Here is a 21,989-nt window from a genome sequence, read left to right on the forward strand (position 1 = left end):
TAAGAGATGTCCAGGGCTGGCTCCAGGCATAAGAGATGTCCAGGGCTGGCTCCAGGCATAAGAGATGTCCAGGGCTGGCTCAAGGCATAAGAGATGTCCAGGGCTGGCTTCAGGCATAAGAGATGTCCAGGGCTGGCTTCAGGCATAAGAGATGTCCAGGGCTGGCTTCAGGCATAAGAGATGTCCAGGGCTGGCTTCAGGCATAAGAGATGTCCAGGGCTGGCTTCAGGCATAAGAGATGTCCAGGGCTGGATCCAGGCATAAGAGATGTCCAGGGCTGGCTCAAGTCATAAGAGATGTCCAGGGCTGGCTCAAGTCATAAGAGATGTCCAGGGCTGGCTTCAGGCATAAGAGATGTCCATGGCTGGCTTCAGGCATAAGAGATGTCCAGGGCTGGCTCAAGGCATAAGAGATGTCCAGGGCTGGCTCAAGGCATAAGAGATGTCCAGGGCTGGCTTCAGGCATAAGAGATGTCCAGGGCTGGCTTCAGGCATAAGAGATGTCCAGGGCTGGCTTCAGGCATAAGAGATGTCCAGGGCTGGCTTCAGGCATAAGAGATGTCCAGGGCTGGCTTCAGGCATAAGAGATGTCCAGGGCTGGCTCAAGGCATAAGAGATGTCCAGGGCTGGCTTCAGGTATAAGAGATGTCCAGGGCTGGCTTCAGGTATAAGAGATGTCCAGGGCTGGCTTCAGGCATAAGAGATGTCCAGGGCTGGCTTCAGGTATAAAGCGACATAAGCAGTCGCTTAGATATCCAGGCTGCTAGGTTTTATTTTTTTTAAATGTGGGGTCCCAACTTCCTGTTGAGAGTTAGAATAATAGAATAGACAAGGTGCAAAGTTGAAATTTGGTTGTGCATCAGCAATTATCTTCACCCCATGGCAAAATGGGTAGAATTACAGTTAGTTAGCTATAAAACTGCAAAAAAATATACATATTTTCCCCATGGAAAAATGAGCAGAATTTCATGATTTTTTAAAATAACATTCCCACGCCCTGTGGGAAAATGTCTACAACTGCATAAAAATTGCTTTAAACCTGAAATGCTTCTCTCCACTGTCAAGAGCAGGGCCAGGTGGGGGAGGAGGGGGGGGGGGTGATGTCCTCTGGTTAAACACAGAACCAATAGAGAGACAGGTGAAGTCTCAGGGCTGTAGAAGAGAGAGAGACAGAGAGAGAGATGGAGACAAGAGATATGTAGGTGGCAATAAGGAAAAAGAGAGAGCTTGAGTGGAATGGAAGAAAGACTGGATTTGAGACAGAGAGGGGTGGTGAAAACTAGGGGGGTATAAAAGAGAGAGAGAGAGAGAGAGAGAGAGAGAGAGAGAGAGAGAGAAGACTCCAGATTCAGTCTCCAGCTCAAGGCTGGGTTAGAGAATCAAAGACAGGTAAACAGTGTGAGGGGGTTGGAAGGTAGGGTTAACATGAGGTATTGTTGTTGTAAGGTCTACTTTAGTACTCAGGGTTATTGGGTAAAGTCTGAGTTTGTGTTTACATGAAAGACCTGAGGTTATTGTCTCTTAACTCTTAGACTCAGGGTGGAATATGGAAGAGGCGGGGCTGGAGTGAAGGTGCATATTACTGGAGGCTGACATTCGATACTGCAGAGTGTGATGATACACTTTTACATGTGGAGGAGCTGGAGAGGGTTTGGAAGTGAAGTGTGTGAAAGCAGGTCTGTGAAGTGGTACTGAGGTCAGCCACAGACCAGCTCATTTCTGCAGAGATTTTTTTTTTCATTGGTAGCACTGGTGCTCCAAAGTTAGGAGCGCCACATAAAATCTAAGAGCACCAGAAATATTTTGTCATTGATTCAGATAAAGCCTACAACGGGCCTATATGAATCCTAATGACTTTTGAAGCACATCTCGTGAAAAATACATCACTTTTCCTTTCCTTTGTGTGTTTTTTTAAATTGTTATTTTTTATTTACCTGCAGTGAACCCACTCAACATTTACATTACATTCAGTCATCTAACAGACTCCCATCCAGAGCGACCCACAGGAGCAACCAGGGTCAAGCACGTCGACAGATCTCCCACCAAGTCAAAACGGGGACCCGAACCAGCGACTCATCAACCACCGGCCCAAGCGTCCAACCGCCAGGCTACCAACCATCCAAGATCCCCCCCCCCCCCCCCCACAGCTCTGAGAGCTGCCCCTCAACCACCCAAGATCCCCCCCCCCCCCCCCACAGCTCTGAGAGCTGCCCCTCAACCACCCAAGATCCCCCCCCCCCCCCCCCCCCAGCTCTGAGAGCTGCCCCTCAACCACCCAAGTGTTTGCATATATAGATAAAGTTAGTAGGGCTGCACAGTATTGGCAAAAAATAGAATTCTGATTTTTCAACCAAATATTGCGATTTGTCTTGCAGAACAGATAAAAACACTTTGGTGAACTGTTGGATTGATTATTCCAATTCTATGGTTGGTGTTGTTTGTAGGTAGGAGTTATGACAGGGTAGGAACAAAAGTGTTGATGAGTGTTTCCCAGGGGACCCTCGTGACGTTTGAACAGATGTTACATTTAGGCAAAAATTGTAGTAAGTTGCACAAACAACGTGCTGATCGACACCACCAGCATTTAGCTAGTTAGCGAATAGCATTAGCATAATGTTTGAAACATGCCAGCTTCCTTAGACTAACTAACATTTTGCAGAGATCAAGATACACAAACGAATAGTATGATAAAGAAAAATAACTGGCGCAGTGTTCTAAGGCACTGCATCACAGTGCTAGCTGTGAGATCCTGGTTCTTGTCCAGGCTCTGTCACAGCCGGCCGCGACCGGGAGACCCATGGGGCGGCCTAAGATTACCATGCGCCATGCCAAGCGTCGGCTGGAGTGAAATAAAGCTCGACCGCCATTGGACTCTGGAGCAGTGGAAACATGTTCTCTGGAGTGATGAATCACGCTTCACCATCTGGCAGTCCGATGGACAAAACTGGGTTTGGCGGATGCCAGGAGAACGCTACCTGCCCGAATGCACAGTACCAACTGTAAAGTTTGGTGGATGATGAATAATGGTCTGAGGCTGTTTTTCATGGTTCGGGCTAGGCCCCTTAGTTCCAGTGAAGGGAAATCTTAAAGCTACAGCATACAATGACATTCTAGACAATTCTGTGCTTACAACTTTGTGGCAACAGTTTGGGTAAGGCCCTTTCCTGTTTCAGCATGACAATGCCCCCATGCACAAAGCAAGGTCCATATAGAAATGGTTTGTTGAGATTGGTGTGGAAGAACTTGACTGGCCTGCACAGAGCCCTGACATCAACCCCATCGAACACCTTTGGGATGAATTGGAAAGCTGACTGCGAACCAGTCCTAATCGCACAACATCAGTACCCGACCTCACTAATGCTCTTGAGGCTGAATGGAAGCAAGTCCCTGCAGCAATGTTCCAACATCTAGCGGAAAGCCTTCCCAGAAGAGTGGAGGCTGTTGTGGCGGCAAAGGGGGGACCAATTCCACATGAATGCCCATGATTTTGGAATGGGAAGTTCGACAAGCAGGTGTCCTCATACTTTTGGCCATGTCGTGTATGTGTTGAGTGCATGCTGAAAGAATAAACAGCGTGGAGGAACTGTGTGCTGCCTGCTTGAGTGACAGCGGGCGGGACTTGGTGTGTGTGGCCCAGGAACTGGAAGCAAGCAGTCGTGGAGGGAGAGAGAGACACCGGGAGGCTGCGGTAAAGAAACATTTTTTCTATCTGTACAGGTGATCCCAAACTAAAACTGCAGGTCGCCAGCAGAGTATTTTGTTGCATATGCGACCAAATTGGTCGCACTCTAGATCCCTACACATAGAGACACACACACACACACACCAGGAGTGGTTTAGCAAACTATACGTACATTCTGCACGGCGTCCTGCTGGTACTGTGTGAGAGAGAAGAGCTGAGACTCAGAGTGGTAGAGAGACAGACCCTTCCTCAGACTGTTCAGATCACCACTGTTAGCCTGCTGAGATACAGAGAGAGAGAGAGAGAGAGAGAGAGAGAGAGAGAGAGAGAGAGAGAGAGAGAGCATTTAGAGGAAAAGTGCACACAGAAGGTAAAGAACAGAATATGTGCTGCCGATCTCCTCTGGCCGAGAGATAGAAGCACAACCTTGTAACAGCAGTTGTTCAGCCAGTTCAGTTCATTTATACCCTGTATATCAGTGAAAGTGGCCAGCATGTGTTTTGAATCCTCCTGTCTGGCATACAGTAAATGGCCATCCCTCCTTTTAGTGGATAAATAATATCAAATAAATTCCCTTGGAGATAAAACTGTATAGCAGGCTTTGGAGCGGTATGGCCTCTTTCTATGTACGTGTGTGAGGTCATTATGATGAGCTCACTCTAAACGGTGTGTCTTTTAACCAGTGATTTTACTCTTTGAAGACATCCTTGCGTTTAGTTTTCCTTTTACTCTTTCATTGCTTCTGGTTTGCGTTGACTTCTTTCATTGTATTGTTGTCATTTGAAATGTGTTGGGATTTTAGATGCACTTAAAATAAAGTTTAGTTGATCTAGATTCCACACGGTCTATTTTACGTAAGGAAAGCAAACCAGGCATAGAATGTTTCATTTGATTCAGACATCGGTATCTGTTCAGTGTTATTTTGCATTTATCTGACGCTAACAGCAACCGTTCAGTACAGCAAAAAAAAACACACACACACACACACTCCTTGTGGTTAGACTCCCTGACTGGTCTGTGCTACCTGCTACCCTGAGGGATGGATTTTGTGTTCTTTGTTCTCTTTGTGTGGAGTGCAGAATGAGAGATCAACATGTTGTCAGCCCCAACACACAGAGCGGTAAGCGCGTCGTCTTTGGGGCCGTTGGAGCAGCACAAATGCCCTGTGTAATCCCTTTTTCTGGAGTGTGTTTGTGTCACGACATGGACCTTCTCGCTCAATCTCTCGCTCTCGCTCTGTTCTGATTGGTGTCGTGTGCTTACATCTCATTTGGGATTGGCTCAGTGGGATTACAGTACCGTCCCCATAGTGAAGGCTGTTGTAATCACAGAGCTGTATATATGGGGATATGTCTACATCAACAGGACACTCATAACTGAATCCCAAATGACATCCCTATTCCCTATTACTGTAAGTGCACTATTGGCCAGGGCCAATTGGGTGGCATTTTGGGACACAGCCTACACTTCTAGCTGATGCCATAATGATGCTCTCTCTGATTGTTACAATGTTAGTAAAACTCTGCACTAACTCTGCACTCCCTTCTACTCTAGTGTGTAGGTGTCCATTCATGTGTGTGTGTGTGTGTGTGTGTGTGTGTGTGTGTTCTAGGATCTCCCAGTAGAGGGTAGAGATACTGAGAATCGGTTTGTCTGTGTGTGTGTTGTTGCTCTTCACCGATTCCTTTCGTGTGAAATCAGACGGCAGACAGAATGACAATGAGAAGCCATGAAACTTTCAGTCCATGTGTGATTTCTCCTGCCCTCCCATTGTTTTAACCCAATCCATTATTGAAGACCACTTTCCCTGTGATACTGAATTATTCAATTAACCCTGTCATCCCAGCAGGTAGAAGCTCTCTCTCTCCTCCCCATCTCCCCTGTGTACTCGATTACTCTGCAATATTTAGCTTTCGCTATTCGCTTCTCTTTCATCTCTCACGTTCTCTATTTATACGGTGAAAAATACACTCGTGTCCCTGCTGCTTCCTCTGTCTCTCCCACGAGAGAGCTTGGGTTTGAGAAAGTACGAGAGAGACAGAGGGCGAAGAGAGAGAAGAATATCAAGGGAGGGGTGATCGTTTTCCCCATGGTAATAAAACAGCCGCAGTGTTTCACCTGTGATAGCAGCTGCTTGTTGTCATCCTCTAGGATGCTGACCTTGGTCTCCAGTTGTCTCATGTAGTTTGAAGATGGATCTGGGAGAAAAAGAGGAAGAGAAAACAACATGTACAAGAATGTCAGTCAGTGTCCCAAATAGCACCCTCTTCCCAATATACTGTTAGTGCACTACTTTTGAACAGGCTCCATATACGGTGTGTATATATATATATATATATATATATATATATATATATATATATATATATATATATATATATATATATAGGGAATAGGGTGCCATTTGGCACATACCCAGTGTCAAATCTGAACCACATGTCTGAAACCTTGACACATTCCTACTTCTCTCACCAACCCATACATCGTTTATTAGACCAAAACACATGCGGGCCCACAGTTTCACTCCAGTGTCTTGTAAATATCCATTGGCCTGTGTTTAATGTGTTGTCTGGTGGGCTCTGGGTCCCTCTGATTGGCATGTTTGTGTGATGCTCAGCAGTCCACTCAGCCTTAACCCTCCACTAGTCCAGTGCTCTATTGTTGACTCTCCCATGGGGATTATGTTGTGCCTAAAACTCCAGTAATCCTAAAATGGCTCTCTTTCATTTCCTGTAAACTGCCGATTCCCAACAATCAATACTGGACTGCACAGCTCCTTTATAGAGATTTCAATCCAATCCATCAACTAAAGCACTGGGATTATTTTGGTGGCACGAAAACCTCGTGGTTTTCATTATTTAAATGGAGACAATCTGCAATGGCAGCAGTTGTTAGGCCCCCTACATGTACGCTCACACACACACACACACACACACACACACACACACACACACACACACACACACACACACACACACACACACACACACACACACACACACACACACACACACACACACACACACACTGCTGCTCTGTCATCCATCTCAGTAGTTTCCCTAATAAGAGGGGGGGGGCAGCATAAGGGGGAGTGTGTGTGTGTGTGTGTGTGTGTGTGTGTGTGTGTGTGTGTGTGTGTGTGTGTGTGTGTGTGTGTGTGTGTGTGTGTGTGTGGGCGGGTGGGTGTTGACCATAGTGATGACTGATGACTGAAACTTAGAGAGAAGGGATCATTCTCTACTCTATTCTTCTCTTCTCTGTTCCTCCATAACTCCCTCTGAAGGAATGAGACAGGGGGAAGAGGGGGGAAGAATGATGGATAACAGACAGAGAGAGAGAGAGAGAGAGAGAGAGATATGGAGGGCTAGACAGTGGAACCAATGCCGAGGTGTCTAATGGTGTAGCTGGTAGACGTACAGATGTGATGGCTGTGACACGAGCTAGAGTTGATCTCCTCTACCCTCTAACCACTGAGTTTATGACTAGTAAATCGCAACAACCCATTTTCAGCGTTTTGCTGGATAGGCGTTGCATCCATAAATGGCACACCAGTGCCTTCAGAAAGTATTCCGAAATATCTCATTTACATAAGTATTCACACCCCTGAGTCAATCATTAGTAGAAGCACCATTAGTAGTGATTACAGCTGTGAGTCTTTCTGGGTACGTCTCTAAAACTTTTCCACACCTGGATTGTGCAACATTTGTCCATTATTATTTTCAACATTCTTCAAGCTCTGCCAAGTTTGTTGTTGATTATTGCAAGTCAAACATTTTCAGGTCTTGTCATAGCTTTTCAAGTAGATTTAAATCAAAACTGTAACCAGGCCAACATTAACCGTCTTCTTGGTAAGCAACTCCAGTGTAGATTTGACCTTGTGTTTTAGGTTATTGTCCTGCTGAAAGGTGAATTCATCTCCCAGTGTCTGGTGGAAAGCAGAGTGAACCAGGTTTTCCTGTAGGATTTTGCCTGTGCTTAGCTCCATTCCGTTTCTTTTTTATCCTGAAACTCCCCCATTCTTAACGATTACAAGCATACCCACAACATGATGCAGCCATCAATATGCCTGAAAATATGAAGAGTGGTACCCAGTAATGTGTTGCTTTGGATTTGTCCAAAACACTATGTATTCAGGACAAAAAGTTCATGCTTTGCCAAATTTTTTGCTGTTATTACTTTAGTGCCTTGTTGCAAACAGGATGCATGTTTTGGAATATGTTTTATTCCGTACAGGCTTCCTTCTTTTCACTCAATTAGGATAGTATTGTTGAGTAACAAAAACGTTGTTGATCCATCCTCAGTTTTGTTCTATTAGAGCCATTAAACCATTGATGTCATGGTGAAATCCCTGAGCGGTTTCTTTCCTCTCCAGCAACTGTTAAGAAGGACACCTGTATGAGTTAAGAAGGACACCTGTATCTTTGTAGTGACTGGGCGTATTGGTACAGCATTCAGTGTAATTAATAACTTCACCATGCTCAAAAGGGATATTCAATGTCTATTTTTACCCATCTGCCAATAGGTGCCCTTCTTTGTGAGGCATTGGAAAACCTCCCTGGTCTTTGTGGTTGAATCTGTGTTTAAAATTCACTGCTCGACTGAGGGACCTTACAGATAATTGTATGTGTGGGGTACAGAGAAGAGGTAGTCATTCAAAAATCACGTTAAACACTATTATTACACACAGATTGAGTCCATGCAACTTATGTGACTTGTTAAGCATATTTTTAATTCTGAACATATTTAGGCTTGCCATAACAAAGGGGTTGAATACTTATTGACTCAACGTAAATTGTTCATTATACTGAACAAAAATATAAATGCAACATGCAACAATTTCAATGATTTTACTGAGTTACAGATCATATAAGAAAATCAGTCAATATAAATCAATGAATTAGGCCCTAATCTATGGATTTCACATGACTGGTCAGGGGTGCAGCCATGGATGGGCCTGGGAGGGAACAGGCCCACCCACTTGGGAGCCAGGCCCACCCACTGGATTTCCCCACAAAAGGGCTTTATTACAGACAGAAATACTCCTCAGTTTCGTCAGCTATCCGGGTGTCTGGTCTCAGACCATCCTGCAGGTGAAGAAGCCAGGTGTGGAGGTCCTGGGCTGATGTGGTTATACGTGGTCTGCGTTTGTGAGGACCGTTGGACGTACTGCCAAATTCTCTAAAACGATGTTGGAGGCGGCTTATGGTAGAGAAATGAACATTACATTCTCTGCTGGACATTCCTGCAGTCAGCATGCCAATTGCACGCTGCACATTTTTTTGTACTCAGCACAAGGTGCACCTGTGTAATGATCATGCTGTTTAATCAGCTTCTTAATATGCCACAGCTGTCAGGTGGATGGATTATCTTGGCAAAGGAGAAATGCTCACTAACAGGGATGTAAACAAATGCATGCACAAAATTGGAGGGAAATAAGCTTTTTGTGCGTATGGTAAATGTATGGGATCTTTTATTTCAGCTCATGAAACATGGGACCAGCACTTTACATGTTGCGTTTATATTTTTGTCCAGTTAATTTCTAAGAAGTTCCACTTTGACATTATATGGTATTGTGTGTAGGCAGTGGGAAAAAAAACACAGCGTCTGTTTGTGGCAACTTGTGTCTCCTCCACCACCAGGTGTCAGTATATGATACATAAAACCAATGACAGAGCTCAGTCATTACTGGCCATGAGACTGGCTGTTTGTCTCTGTCTCAGCTGTAAGGACCAGAGGCACAGACAGACAGATACAGTAGTGATTAACTTGACTCATCCGCCAGTGAATGACGCAATGGTGTTTTCATAGTAAAAACCACAGGATGGAGAGAGCGCAAGGGAGAGAGGGGCTGGGAAGGAGGAAAAGCGAGGGAGAGAGAGGCAGAGAGGTAAGGGAGGTAGAGAGAGGCAGATAAATAGCTGAGAGACAGACAGTTAGATGAAAAGGCAGACAAGGAGAAACACAGAGTGAAAGGGGAAAACTGGGGAGACAGGCACAGGCAGTCAGAGAATGAGAGAGAAACACTGGGAAGGAAACAAAGAGAACGTGAGACAGAGGTTAGAGAGAGAGAAAGAGAGAAACAGAGAGAGAGAAAGAATCACAGAGAGAAACAGAGAGAGAGAGAAAGAGAGGGAGCGGCAGGCAAGGCTCCTGTGGCTACAGTAAGCCTCTTAGCCTTCCTTGTGACCGCTCTAATCTACCCACAGTGGTCAGCTGACCTGTCCTGTCCTGTCCCCTGCAGCCGGCTCCCAAGCCGATTACTCCACCAGGAAGGCAGACAGGCTGGCCGGCAAAAGGGCCTAAGGCCTAGATGGTAGTCCCTAAATGTGCATCCCAAACGGCGCCCGTATTCCCTACGTAGTGCACTACTTTTGTCCAAAAGAATAGATTCCTGAGTTCCGTTCCAATCTAGAACCACGGCCATTCGAATCGTTCTGGTTCTACTGTGATAGAAGCGCCAGGCGTCGATCACACGTCACAGTATTGCATAGACAATCAGCGAGACTCATACAATGTAGCCATGATGCATCCTCACAATGGACGGTCATATTCTCCCCGCTGGCATCTTTAATCCCATTACTCTTATTCTCCCACACGGTTGTATTGTATAACCTGTGACAGAGCTGTATCCTCTCAGCATATACATAAATACCTCAGCCATTATCAGACTAGGGATTACAGCAGGAGAGAAGGAGAGAATAGCAGAAATTCATTTTCATGGGAGAGATGGGACGTGAAGAGGATTACCCAGGGAATATCTTTACTGAGTGAGTATACCACACACACCACACACACACACACACACACACACACTCATACAGAGGTTTAGAAGGAGCATGGACAGTGCAGAAAAGAAGCATGAGGACGTTGACAGAAAAAACACACCGTTGCCAACTGACCCTGTTTTCAGTCACCAGGGATAAACCTGCAATCTTACTATTCTCTTGATTTCATGATGGCACGTGCAGACACACAAGCCTGTAATGCTGTCTGTTCCCAGTACTATGCACACTGGTCATGTCCAGGCGTCTATGACCTGTAGAAAGTCAACTTTGTGAAGTCTCCACAGACTAGTTGAGGCGGAAGGAATGCTTCATAGTGTATAGTTAATGAATAGGAGGCCGGGCAGACCTCCAGTTATGGAATCAATTACAATCAAATTAGCTCGCCTCGCCTCCCCCACTACTCCTTCCATTATAAAAACACTAGTAAAAATACAGTCCTACTCTAGCTCTGGACACACACACACAACCGCATGCACACATACTTACATACACACACACAATTAATGAGACTATAACGTAGGGTTACTGTACACCCCTACTCTATCTTCAGAGCGCTCCCCTTAGAGCAGCACAATGAAGAAGGCTTTGAGCTCCCTGATTGGGACTCACTAAGGAATGATTTCAATTACAGTGAGGGGGAGGGAGATCAGGGGCCTGACCCTGGAAACGCACGCTCTCTCTCTCACACACACACACACACACACACACAGCTGCAAGGTAGCTGCGAGGCAGACCAAGGAATGATTTCAATTACCTAGTAGGTGGAGTTAGAGAGGCTAGTGGGAGAAGGGAAAACACACACACGGACACACACAGGGGCCAGTGGGGCAGGCAAACAGTGCAGTATTGTTCCGCACCCCTCTGCTCCACTCTCCGTATGTTCACAGGGTCGCTATAGTAACATGACCTGGCCAGGGTCTCTATAGTAACCTGATCTGGTCTGACTCTAAGAGGCCCATACGGTTCTGATGACTGAGTTGCAGCCTCACACAAGCCATACACAGGAGAGATGAGTCTGAGAAGAACAGGAGAGATGAAACAGAGTTGAAAACAAGACACAACTGACGATGACATACAGGCAGATTCTGTATGCTTGGTAAATAGCTCTCTACGTTGGACAAATATGCTCAAAGTAGATTGAAATAGTTAAACGCTACACCCACAAATATAACCAGGGCATAATGAAAAAGCCAGGAGTGTTGACTCAGCAAACCAGGCTGGATAGCAGTGATAACAGAAAAACTTTGCTGACCAAAGCTGCAGACAAAGCCGAACTGAATTACACCGAATTACGGAGTGTGAAATCGAACTGTAACAAACGACAATATATCAGTAGCATAGAGCTGTCTGCATCATGTAAATACATCTAGGTTTGAGAGGGGGACAGAGCGAGACAGACAGACAGCCAGACAGCCAGACAGCCAGCCAGACAGACAGACAGACAGACAGAGGCCTGCATTGCTTGTGAGGCTAAGCGAGCCGTTCCATTTCTGTAAGGATCTGAACGTTGAACCCTAAAGACCCAGATAGATAGATACAGTATATGTCCTGAGGATTTACCCTTCCACAGTTCTATCACCATAGCTCATTTGGCCCTCACACCACACACACCTACACACACACACACTCACACATTCACACATTCCCTGAGGGCTCATTACAGAGAGTGGTGGGACCTGACCTGGAATGACAGCCATAACAGAGAGACATAAAACTACATGTGAACCTTGCAGGGCTGATAAGGTCAAACACACAGCCACACCCAGTTACATAAGCAGCATTATAGAACAACTTCTTAAACAGTAACTGTGTGCCGTACCAGGGCCTGTGAGTCAAATGAATGACTGAGCAGCTTCTACTCTGGAGAACACAGCCTGCCTCGGGATACAGACACAGACAATTCTGATTATAGGATACACATACACGCACATACACAGACAGACACACACCGACTCTCTAACACACACACACAGACACACACCAACTCTCTAACACACACGCAGCCTACAGACGCAGACACAGACAGTGCTGACCGAAGGACAAAGGAGAGAAGAGAGGAGAGGAGAGGAGAGCATCCTACAATTACAGTCCGTCAGCAGCTGTCCACTTCCTGCTAACTCTTATGGATGGGCCGTACCGTCTGCGCTGCCCCAGACCTAGACAAGGTAGAAGCTGGAGACAGAGGTGCACAGGTGCAGTCTGAATACACTCAGGAGGGACATTTTATAGGAGAAGACAGTGTATACAGAATGCAAAGAGGAGAATACTGTATGTGCTGCCGATCGCCTCTGGACAAGAGAGAGGAGCACAAGCACAGAAAGAAAGAAAGAAAGAAAGAAAGAAAGACAGAAAGAAAGAAAGAAAGAAAGAAAGAAAGAAAGAAAGAAAGAAAGAAAGAAAGAAAGAAAGAAAGAAAGAAAGAAAGAAAGAAAGAAAGAAAGAAAGAAAGAAAGAAAGAAAGAAAGAAAGAAAGAAAGAAAGAAAGAAGAAAAAGAGGGAATCAGGGTTTTAGGGATGGATGGAGAACAGTAGAGAGGAGAGAATGGAGAGAGGTAGGGAAAGGGGAAAAGGTTGGTAGATTGTGTGGGGGAGAATTCCCATGTTGTTTGGTTAGTCTATACAACGTTAGTCACACAAGCTGTGGATGGAGGTGGTTGAGGTGATGGAGAGTCTGCTTATATGACAGGCCCCTTGGGGACAGCAGTGTCAACAAACACTTCCTCTCTACACTGCTCGACCGCACTGAGAACCACAGGGAAGGAGGAGGAGTGGTAAAGGAAAGAGGGAGCGAGGGATAGAAAGATGGAGAGTTAGAAGGAAGGAGATAGGGAGAGACGTGCCCTTGTGCATCTGTCCATTCACAGAGGCGCTGCTGTCACTATCAATCTCTGTTTGAGCTGCAGAGAGCCAAGTAATGAGGCACAGTACTGAGTTAGAGCACGCACACACACGCACGCACGCATGCACACACACACACACTCACACACATACACACACACACACACACAGCTAGGACCTTTCTCTCCTTGTCTTTACTCTCATACCCTCTTCACTCAAAGACACACACAATTACACACCCACCAACACCACGTGGAAGGTGGAAGACATCCAACAACCTGACACCATAATCTATCACCCCTTCTCTCCCTGTTTTTCATAATGCACCACTAGACCCGGACAACAACTTCTAATCTGCTATTTGAATAGATTTCCATGAGAGACAAGTGCTCCTGTGTGTGTGTGTGTGTGTGTGTGTGTGTGTGTGTGTGTGTGTGTGTGTGTGTGTGTGTGTGTGTGTGTGTGTGTGTGTGTGTGTGTGTGTGTGTGTGTGTGTGTGTGTGTACCTAGATGTAACCTAGATGGTATCTGAAGATGCTGCTTCAGGGAACATGCAAATTCCAACCATACAACTCCAGCTACAGGATGTTTGCTTACCTACATCACAATTTAATGACATCACCGGATCGCTCAAGTCATAACGGTAACTGTTCAGTTCACTCGCTTCGGAATAGAATCTTATTATCAGAGAGGTAGTTAGATCTTTTAGAACAGTGTTTGATCGGTGTTAAAAGAATTTGAACGTGGGAGTACATTTAGCTAGTTCAAATCGAAAACTAACCTCCCTGGTCAGGTCAGTGCCACTATCAACCATCTCTCTATTGTGTGTGTGTGTGTGTGTGTGTGTGTGTGTGTGTGTGTGTGTGTGTGTGTGTGTGTGTGTGTGTGTGTGTGTGTGTGTGTGTGTGTGTGTGTGTGTGTGTGTGTGTGTGTGTGTGTGTGTGTGTGTGTGTTATAAACCCACACACTGTGGAGAGGAGCAGAGGGTATTGTATAAACCAGGCCATGGCGCTGATGTGCTCCGATCAAGGGCATAGTTGGCATCACAGACATACAGTTAATACACACACACACACACACTCACACACTCACACACAACCACAATAGATTCAGGTCAAAAGTGTCAAAAGAATCAGGGAGATTCAGTAGGGTACAGTAGGGTACAGAAAGGTACAGTAAGGGAAAATAAAACATTGAGCGATGCCCTGACAACCCACTTGGCTACAACATATTGTCTTTCTGCCTGTCTGCGGTGTCTGGTCAAGCAAGCTGATTCCCAAGGTTCAGCAGCAGTGGCCCGCTTCACTCCTCTCTCCCCCTATATAACAATATAATAAAGAGATCAGTGCCTGGTTCATGTTACACACCTTTATGCTACCTAAGTCTCTCTCTTTCTCCCGTTCTCTTTCTCTTTCTCTCTGCGTTATTGTGTACATACCTGCCCATAACAGGTCAGGTGTAAATCCCCTGTGTTATTTAGCAGGCTTCAGTAACCCACTAATCCAACAATATCTGAATACATCACTACAAAATAGGCCTATCCCTGATTGCTATGTGTCTTTATTATAGCTCTTAAATGAGGGAGGACTCATCTAGCATTGAATAAGTTGTTTTCAAAAGCACACAATTCCATCAGTGTTTAGGCTACATGCACACTTTGTATGCAGTATTCAAACCTGTGGAGGCTGGTGGGAGGAGCTATAGGAGGACAGGCTCATTGTAATGGCTGGATTGGAATTAATGGAACGGAGTCAAACATGTGGTTTCCATATGTGTTAAAAGGTCCAGCCATTACAATGAGCCTGTCCTCCTATAGCTCCTCCCACCAGCCTCCACTGATTCAAACATAGGCATACAGTACAGTTTGATGCCTGTGCGGATATTGTGCAATGTGCAAGAAACCACATCCCTTTAATCCGCACAGAGCCGTGTGAATAAAACCTCTTCCTGGTTGTCCCCTGTGCACGTACAGTACATAGTTGGATACATGGTGATTTGAATGTGATCCCATTCTGCGTTCCCCTCGGTGTGTACAGTGGTGTCGTGGTGCCTGGAGAAGTGGGTATAATCTCATTTTACCCTGGTATTGTGTCAATTTAAAACTTGCACAAGACAGTTCACATAATTGTCAATTTAAAGAAATGTAGAACTATTTATTCATTACTACATTTAGCTAACATTAGATAGTTGCTCCAGAGATTCTTACCTTTTCTTCGATGAGGCAGTCTCGTCCAGATCAACATGGCATTTGGTAGTTCTTTAGGATAGCCACATTAGCAGCTAATTAGCATTTCATTTTTGGGGGGTAAATACAGGTGAATATATTGATAAAAGTTACCTTGTCCTGGAGAGATTTACATGGTTATCAAAATTCCACGCCAGGCTAAGCCTACACGAAACACAGCCCTTATTTTAAGTGTTTCTAAAATCCCCTATCAGAAGAATGAATGGTGGGAAAATGATTGGAACCATTTCCCTGTTTGACCTCTAGGTTTTATGGGTATTATGACTCATACCGTGGTACTCTATTGAAACAGATAAATGAGGCTGTCAACTGATTTAGAAATTCCCAGGTTTCAGATTTGTCCCAATTTTTCCAGGTTTTTGCTCTCAAAGTCACAGAAAAACAGCACAATTGTATGTTCTAAGTCAATGCTTGAAATCAAGAGGCCACTTTCGAGGTCTGGGGAAAATCTAAGATTATTCCATTTTTGAGTGTAGTTACCCTTTAATTAAAGTGTGCAGGCACCTAGCACTGTTTGGTTAGCAGTGTTTCTGTTGCACATGAGATGGAGTTTGCAAAAGAAACTGCCACTGAATTGACGCAAATACTCATGATGCCATTCTGATAGGTAGGCATAGGCTACTTTGTGGCTCGTTAACATTCATAGAGTAGGTTTTGGGAAAGCTTTATCAACTACCAAAAGCCCTATCATTAGCAGCATCACTGTACTTTCCCTGTTCCTTAATTGTTTGACACCTGGACATTTTACTTCATATTATGAGGCATGGCTTACCTTGCTTCAAAGTAGTCTATAGCCAAAATCCCACCATAATAACGTGGAGGCAATCATTCTTTATGAAGACTTCCTCATATGAGTTCTAGTTTTCTTTCAACTTTCTTTCATTGCCTAGCAACCAAAGGCAGTATCCTAGTTATGTTAGCAACCATGATAGTTGTCGCATCTTTAAATCCCCCTCTTTGTACATTCCAAAGAGATATTTCCATCTTTGCCCATGAAACCACTCGCATGTGCTAATGTACATTTTAAAACAGTGTTTTGGAACGTTCAGGCGCAGGCCTACGGCCGTGTGTACATTGCTGTGCCTAATATGTGAAGAAATAATACGTTATCACCATTTTAAGCTAAACATTCTGGTCTGTTCCATCAGCCTTATTAGTTGATACGCATCAGTGGGGATTAAGAAGTGAATATACGCCATGCCCACTGAAAAACAAGTCGGTATACAGTCTATACCTGCGTAAAACCCCCACTACACCACTGGTGTGTAGCTAGCTATTAACCTGACCTCTCACAGTGAAGGTCCCTGTAGTGAAGCTCTACAGTGCTCTTCGCTAACTGCTAAGTGCCAAAGAGCCACATGAGATATCTAACGGCCGTGGCGCTAGGCTCATTAGCGTTATTGGCGTGAAGGTTACAGGGAGTCGATAGGCACACGCTAAGGTTAGGCCTCCCTATAGACAGGGACCTTGGAGAGCTAAACTACGGCTGTGCTTCATTCCGTCCTTTCTGCTAGGGTTCACTCCACATGTTAGATCTGATAGAACTATGGACTGGGTAGGTGAAAGCCAATGAATATGTCAGAATCTAGGCCTGTTGCTTCAAAGTCCTGTATCCCCAGAAGAGGAACTAACTGGGGCCTCCGGTTGCTTTTAGGCTAAGGCACAGATCTAGGATCAGTTTAACCTCCCCAAATCCTGACTTGAGGTAATACTACATAAAACTGACCTTAGATCAGTGTCTAGGGATAATGTGAGTGTATGCGTCCCAAATGGCATCCTATTCCCTATATATGACCCATTCGGCTCTGGTAAAAAGTAGTGCACAGGGAATAGGGTCCCATTTGGGATCCACCCTATGAGTGTTAGCATGGCCTTGGTCCCGGTTCAAGCTTAAGGCTAACTGGCTTTAGATGGGAAACGGCCATTTTATCCCACAGTTTTTTACACATACAGAATCTGACTGAAAGCTGTAAGGATCTTACAGAGCAAAGCATTGGATTCGCTGGTAGACAGCGGCATATGCTGTTTCACCACTATAAAACTGCATTTACAACTCTCTAATAGCCTGGTCCCTGATCCTCGTGTGCTGTTTTTGCCAACTCCTATGACAATGACCAGAGTTGACGAAACAGCACAAACAGATCTGGGACCAGGCTAGCTCTCTATTACTACAACAAGGCTGAAATGTAGCACAATGTTTCCCCATCTAAAGATGTTACTTTTTATTTATTTTACCAGGTCACTCATTGAGAATCAAAGCAGTCTTGAGTGTGTCAACTGTAGCACCCTGCAGGTACTTGTCCACACTGACACCATTTTTTTGTTATTTAACCTTGAATTGATCTAGGCAAGTCAGTTAAGAACAAATTCTTCTTTACAATGACGGCCTACCCCCGCCAAACCCTAACCCCGATGACACTGGGCCAATTGTGCGCCGCCCTATGGGACTCCCAATCACGGCTGGTTGTGATATGGCCTGGAATCGAACCAGGGTCTGTAGTGACGCCTCTAGCACTGAGATGCAGTGCCTCAGACCGCTGCACCACTCGGTAGCCCACAAAGACAACAACCGAGATTAATGCTGACCGGCACCAAACACGTTGTGTACTAACTCTGTCATAACAGCATCATAAACACACCTAGCTAAAGCAAGCACTTAGATATGATGTACCACTCACCCCATAGTAAGGAAAGCAGGAGATAAAGTTGATCAAATGAAAGGCTTTGAGATGGCTAGCCTTTCTGTATGTAATGAACAGACAGGGGAAATAGTGTTTCACTCCCTGGTTAGATTTCATTACATTCCTGGTGGCTTGTTTATAAGTTCACGTTTGGAGGTGTAATTAAATTAAAATGACTGAGTGCCAGGGTCTACAATCTAACTCTACTTTTCCAAATACCTTGGTACATAAACACCCAGTGTGGAGTAAAGTATTGCCCCAAGGCCTTCTTCCTTCATCTTCCTGTCGCTCCATTCAAACACAGGTAAACAAACAGGCCTCAGTCAGCCAGCCACTTGACTTAAACGTGGAAAAATAAACAGTGGAATAAAAAGAAAGATTGTCGGAGAAACAACATGGAGAGGAGACGGAATATCAAGGCATTGACAAGAAGGTATCCAAGCAACAAACCTCACTGTTTGACTTCAGGGCCTGGGTGCTCTTTGGCTATATTGGCTTCTTCTGCTTCCTTCCATTGTGTGTGTGTGTGTGTGTGTGTGTGTGACCAGATCCCTACTGCCTAGAGCTAAAACTAAGCATCATTAACAACACGGACTCAATGATCTTCCACATGGAATATTGCATTGAAACCCCTCGAAATGTACCTCCCATTTTTGTGGCTTGTATGGTTTCAGTTGATATCTAAATAACAGTCAAAACTGTTCAGGATGAAAGTTGCTCTAAATCCTAAAATGAGCCGTTCGGAAATCAGGATGAAAGTGTATTTGGAAACAAGTTCACTTCCACTGGGATAAATGTCCTTTTCAAACAAGGGTAATCATTAGACTAATAGCAGAATGGGTGACAGTAGACGTTGGTTTCACAACTGTGCAGAGACGGGGGAAGATACTACGGACATCAATTAGACGAAGACGATAAAGAGAAAAGGAGAGGGGGATGAGAGGAAGACACAAAGAACAAGAGAGAAGGAGAATGACCCATTTCTATCAGAAAGGATATATCGATGCTCATGAGCTCTTTTCCAAGTCACTGTATCCCTGTTACAGGAACATCTCCCTTTCAGCTCATTTTCAACGAACAGTGCATATTCCACCTTTGGTAATTGTGGGGGGTTCTGAAATAATGGGTTAACATCAACATAAACATATTGCAAAGGCTTATGGGGGTTCCCTGAGTATCTTTGTAATTCCAAGCCTGTTTTTACTGTCGTACTAGAATAAGTCTGTCCGCTTTCTCCAGGTATTGTTAATCACAGTAACATGTACAAGTACCCAGACTCCCCCTCAAGGAGGGCTGTGTCCTCCCCGAAACAGAGAGAGTGTGTGCCTTGAGAACATGGGATAAGATAGCAGCATTGATCCTAAGTTTAATGTGAAAGATGCTGACCCACACACACACCGTAGAGAGGGCGACGGGCAACCAGTGACATATGGCGTGTGTACATTGTGAGTGGTGTGGTAATTGCTCAAACTCCACATCTACCTCACATTCCAGAGCTACTTTCCGAGTTGTTATCTGGAACAGTGCCAATCAAAAGCAAAACTGGGCTGCAGCTTCACATAAACTCAGCAAAAAAAAGAAACGCCCTCTCACTGTCAACTGTGTTTATTTTCAGCAAACTTAATTAACATGTATAAATATTTGTATGAACACAACAAGATTCAACAACTGAGACATAAACTGAACAAGTTCCACAGACATATGACTAACAGAAATTGAATAATGTGTCCCTGAACAAAGGGGGGGTCAAAATCAAAAGTAACAGTCAGTATCTGGAGTACTGCAGTGCATCTCCTCCTCATGGACTGCAACAGATTTGCCAGACCTTGCTGTGAGATGTTACCCCACTCTTCCACCGAGGAACCTGCAAGTTCCCGGACATTTCTGTGGGGAATGACCCTAGCCCTCACCCTCCGATCCAACAGGTCCCAGGGATTGAGATCCGGGCTCTTCACTGGCCATGGCAGAACACTGACAGTCCTGTCTTGCAGGAAATCACGCACAGAACGATCAGTATGGCTGGTGGCATTGTGATGCTGGAGGGTCATGTCAGGATGAGCCTGCAGGAAGGGTACCACATCAGAGAGGAGGATGTCTTCCCTGTAACGCACAGCGTTGTGATTGCCTGCAATGACAACAAGCTCAGTCCGATGATGCTGTGACACACCGCCCCAGACCATGACAGACCCTCCACCTCCAAATCGATCCCGCTCCAGAGTACAGGCCTCGGTGTAACGCTCATTCCTTCGACAATAAACATGAATCCGACCATCACTCCTGGTGAGACCAAACCACGACTCGTAAGGGAAGAGCACTTTTTGCCAGTCCTGTCTGGTCCAGTGACGGTGGGTTTGTTCCCATAGGCGATGTTGTTGCAGGTGATGTCTGGTGAGGACCTGCCTTACAACAGGCCTACAAGCCCTCAGTCCAGCCTCTCTCAGCCTATTGCAGACAGTCTGAGCACTGATGGAGGGATTGTGCGTTCCTGGTGTAACTCGGGCAGATTTTGTTGCCATCCTGTACCTGTCCCGCAGGTGTGATGTTCGGATGTACCAATCCTGTGCAGGTGTTGTTACACATGGTCTGCCACTACGAGGACGATCAGCTGTCCTTCCTGTCTCCATGTAGCGCTGTCTTAGGTTTCTCACAGTACAGACATTGCAATTTAAAATCAAATCAAATGTATTTGTTACATACACATGGTTAGCAGATGTTAATGCGAGTGTAGCGAAATGCTTGTGCTTCTAGTTCCGACAATGCAGTAATAACCAACGAGTAATCTAACCTAACAATTCCAAAACTACTACCTTATACACAAGTGTAAAGGGATAAAGAATATGTATGTAAAGATATGAGTGAGTGATGGTACAGAACGGCATAGGCAAGATGCAGTAGATGGTATCGAGTACAGTATATACATATGAGATGAGTAATGTAGGGTATGTAAACAAAGTGGCATAGTTTAAAGTGGCTAGTGATACATGTATTACATAAAGATGCAGTAGATGATATAGAGTACAGTATATACAGTACATATACATATGAGATGAATAATGTAGGGTATGTAAACATTATATTAAGTAGCATTGTTTAAAGTGGCTAGTGATATATTTTACATCAATTTCCATCAATTCCCATTTTTAAAGTGGCTGGAGTTGAGTCAGTGTGTTGGCAGCAGCCACTCAATGTTGGTGGTGGCTGTTTAACAGTCTGTTGGCCTTGAGATAGAAGCTGTTTTTCAGTCTCTCGGTCCCTGCTTTGATGCACCTGTACTGACCTCGCCTTCTGGATGATAGCGGGGTGAACAGGCAGTGGCTCGGGTGGTTGTTGTCCTTGATGATCTTTATTGCCCAGGCCACATCTGCAGTCCTCATGCCTCCGTGCAGCATGCCTAAGGCACGTTCATGCAGATGAGCAAGGACCCTGGGCAGCTTTCTTTTGGTGTTTTTCAGAGTCAGTAGAAAGGCCTCTTTAGTGTCCAAAATGTTCATAACTGTGACCTTAATTGCCTACCGTCTGTAAGCTGTTAGTGTCTTAATGACCGTTCCACAGGTGCATGTTCATTCATTGTTTATGGGTCATTGAACAAACATGGGAAACAATGTTTAAACCCTTTACAATGAAGATATGTAAAGTTATTTGAATCTTTACGAATTATCTTTGAAAGACAGAGTATAACATTATATAACATTATACATCACATTATAATCACTTACAGGGAAGGAAAAGTATTTCATACGGGCTGTGTGAATACAATGC

The 21,989-nt window shown here is 44.9% G+C and overlaps 1 protein-coding gene across 2 annotated transcripts in view; it reads right to left on the reverse strand.

Moving 5' to 3' along the window:
* Window positions 1–21,989, reverse strand: part of ccdc85ca (coiled-coil domain containing 85C, a) — a 59,322-nt gene that overhangs the window by 12,931 nt on the left and 24,402 nt on the right. The window contains exons 2-3 of one of the 2 annotated variants that reach the window (XM_031828673.1): window positions 5,800–5,879; window positions 3,854–3,958 (exon numbers count right to left, since the gene is read on the reverse strand). In XM_031828673.1, the coding sequence (XP_031684533.1) occupies window positions 3,854–3,958; window positions 5,800–5,879 (185 nt within the window). Of the gene's footprint in view, window positions 1–3,853; window positions 3,962–5,799; window positions 5,880–21,989 lie in introns of both variants that reach the window. The other variant, XM_020487087.2, reaches the window with a different exon arrangement.

Source organism: Oncorhynchus kisutch, linkage group LG7 (assembly GCF_002021735.2).
Source record: "Oncorhynchus kisutch isolate 150728-3 linkage group LG7, Okis_V2, whole genome shotgun sequence".
In the NCBI taxonomy this organism is placed as follows: domain Eukaryota; kingdom Metazoa; phylum Chordata; class Actinopteri; order Salmoniformes; family Salmonidae; genus Oncorhynchus; species Oncorhynchus kisutch.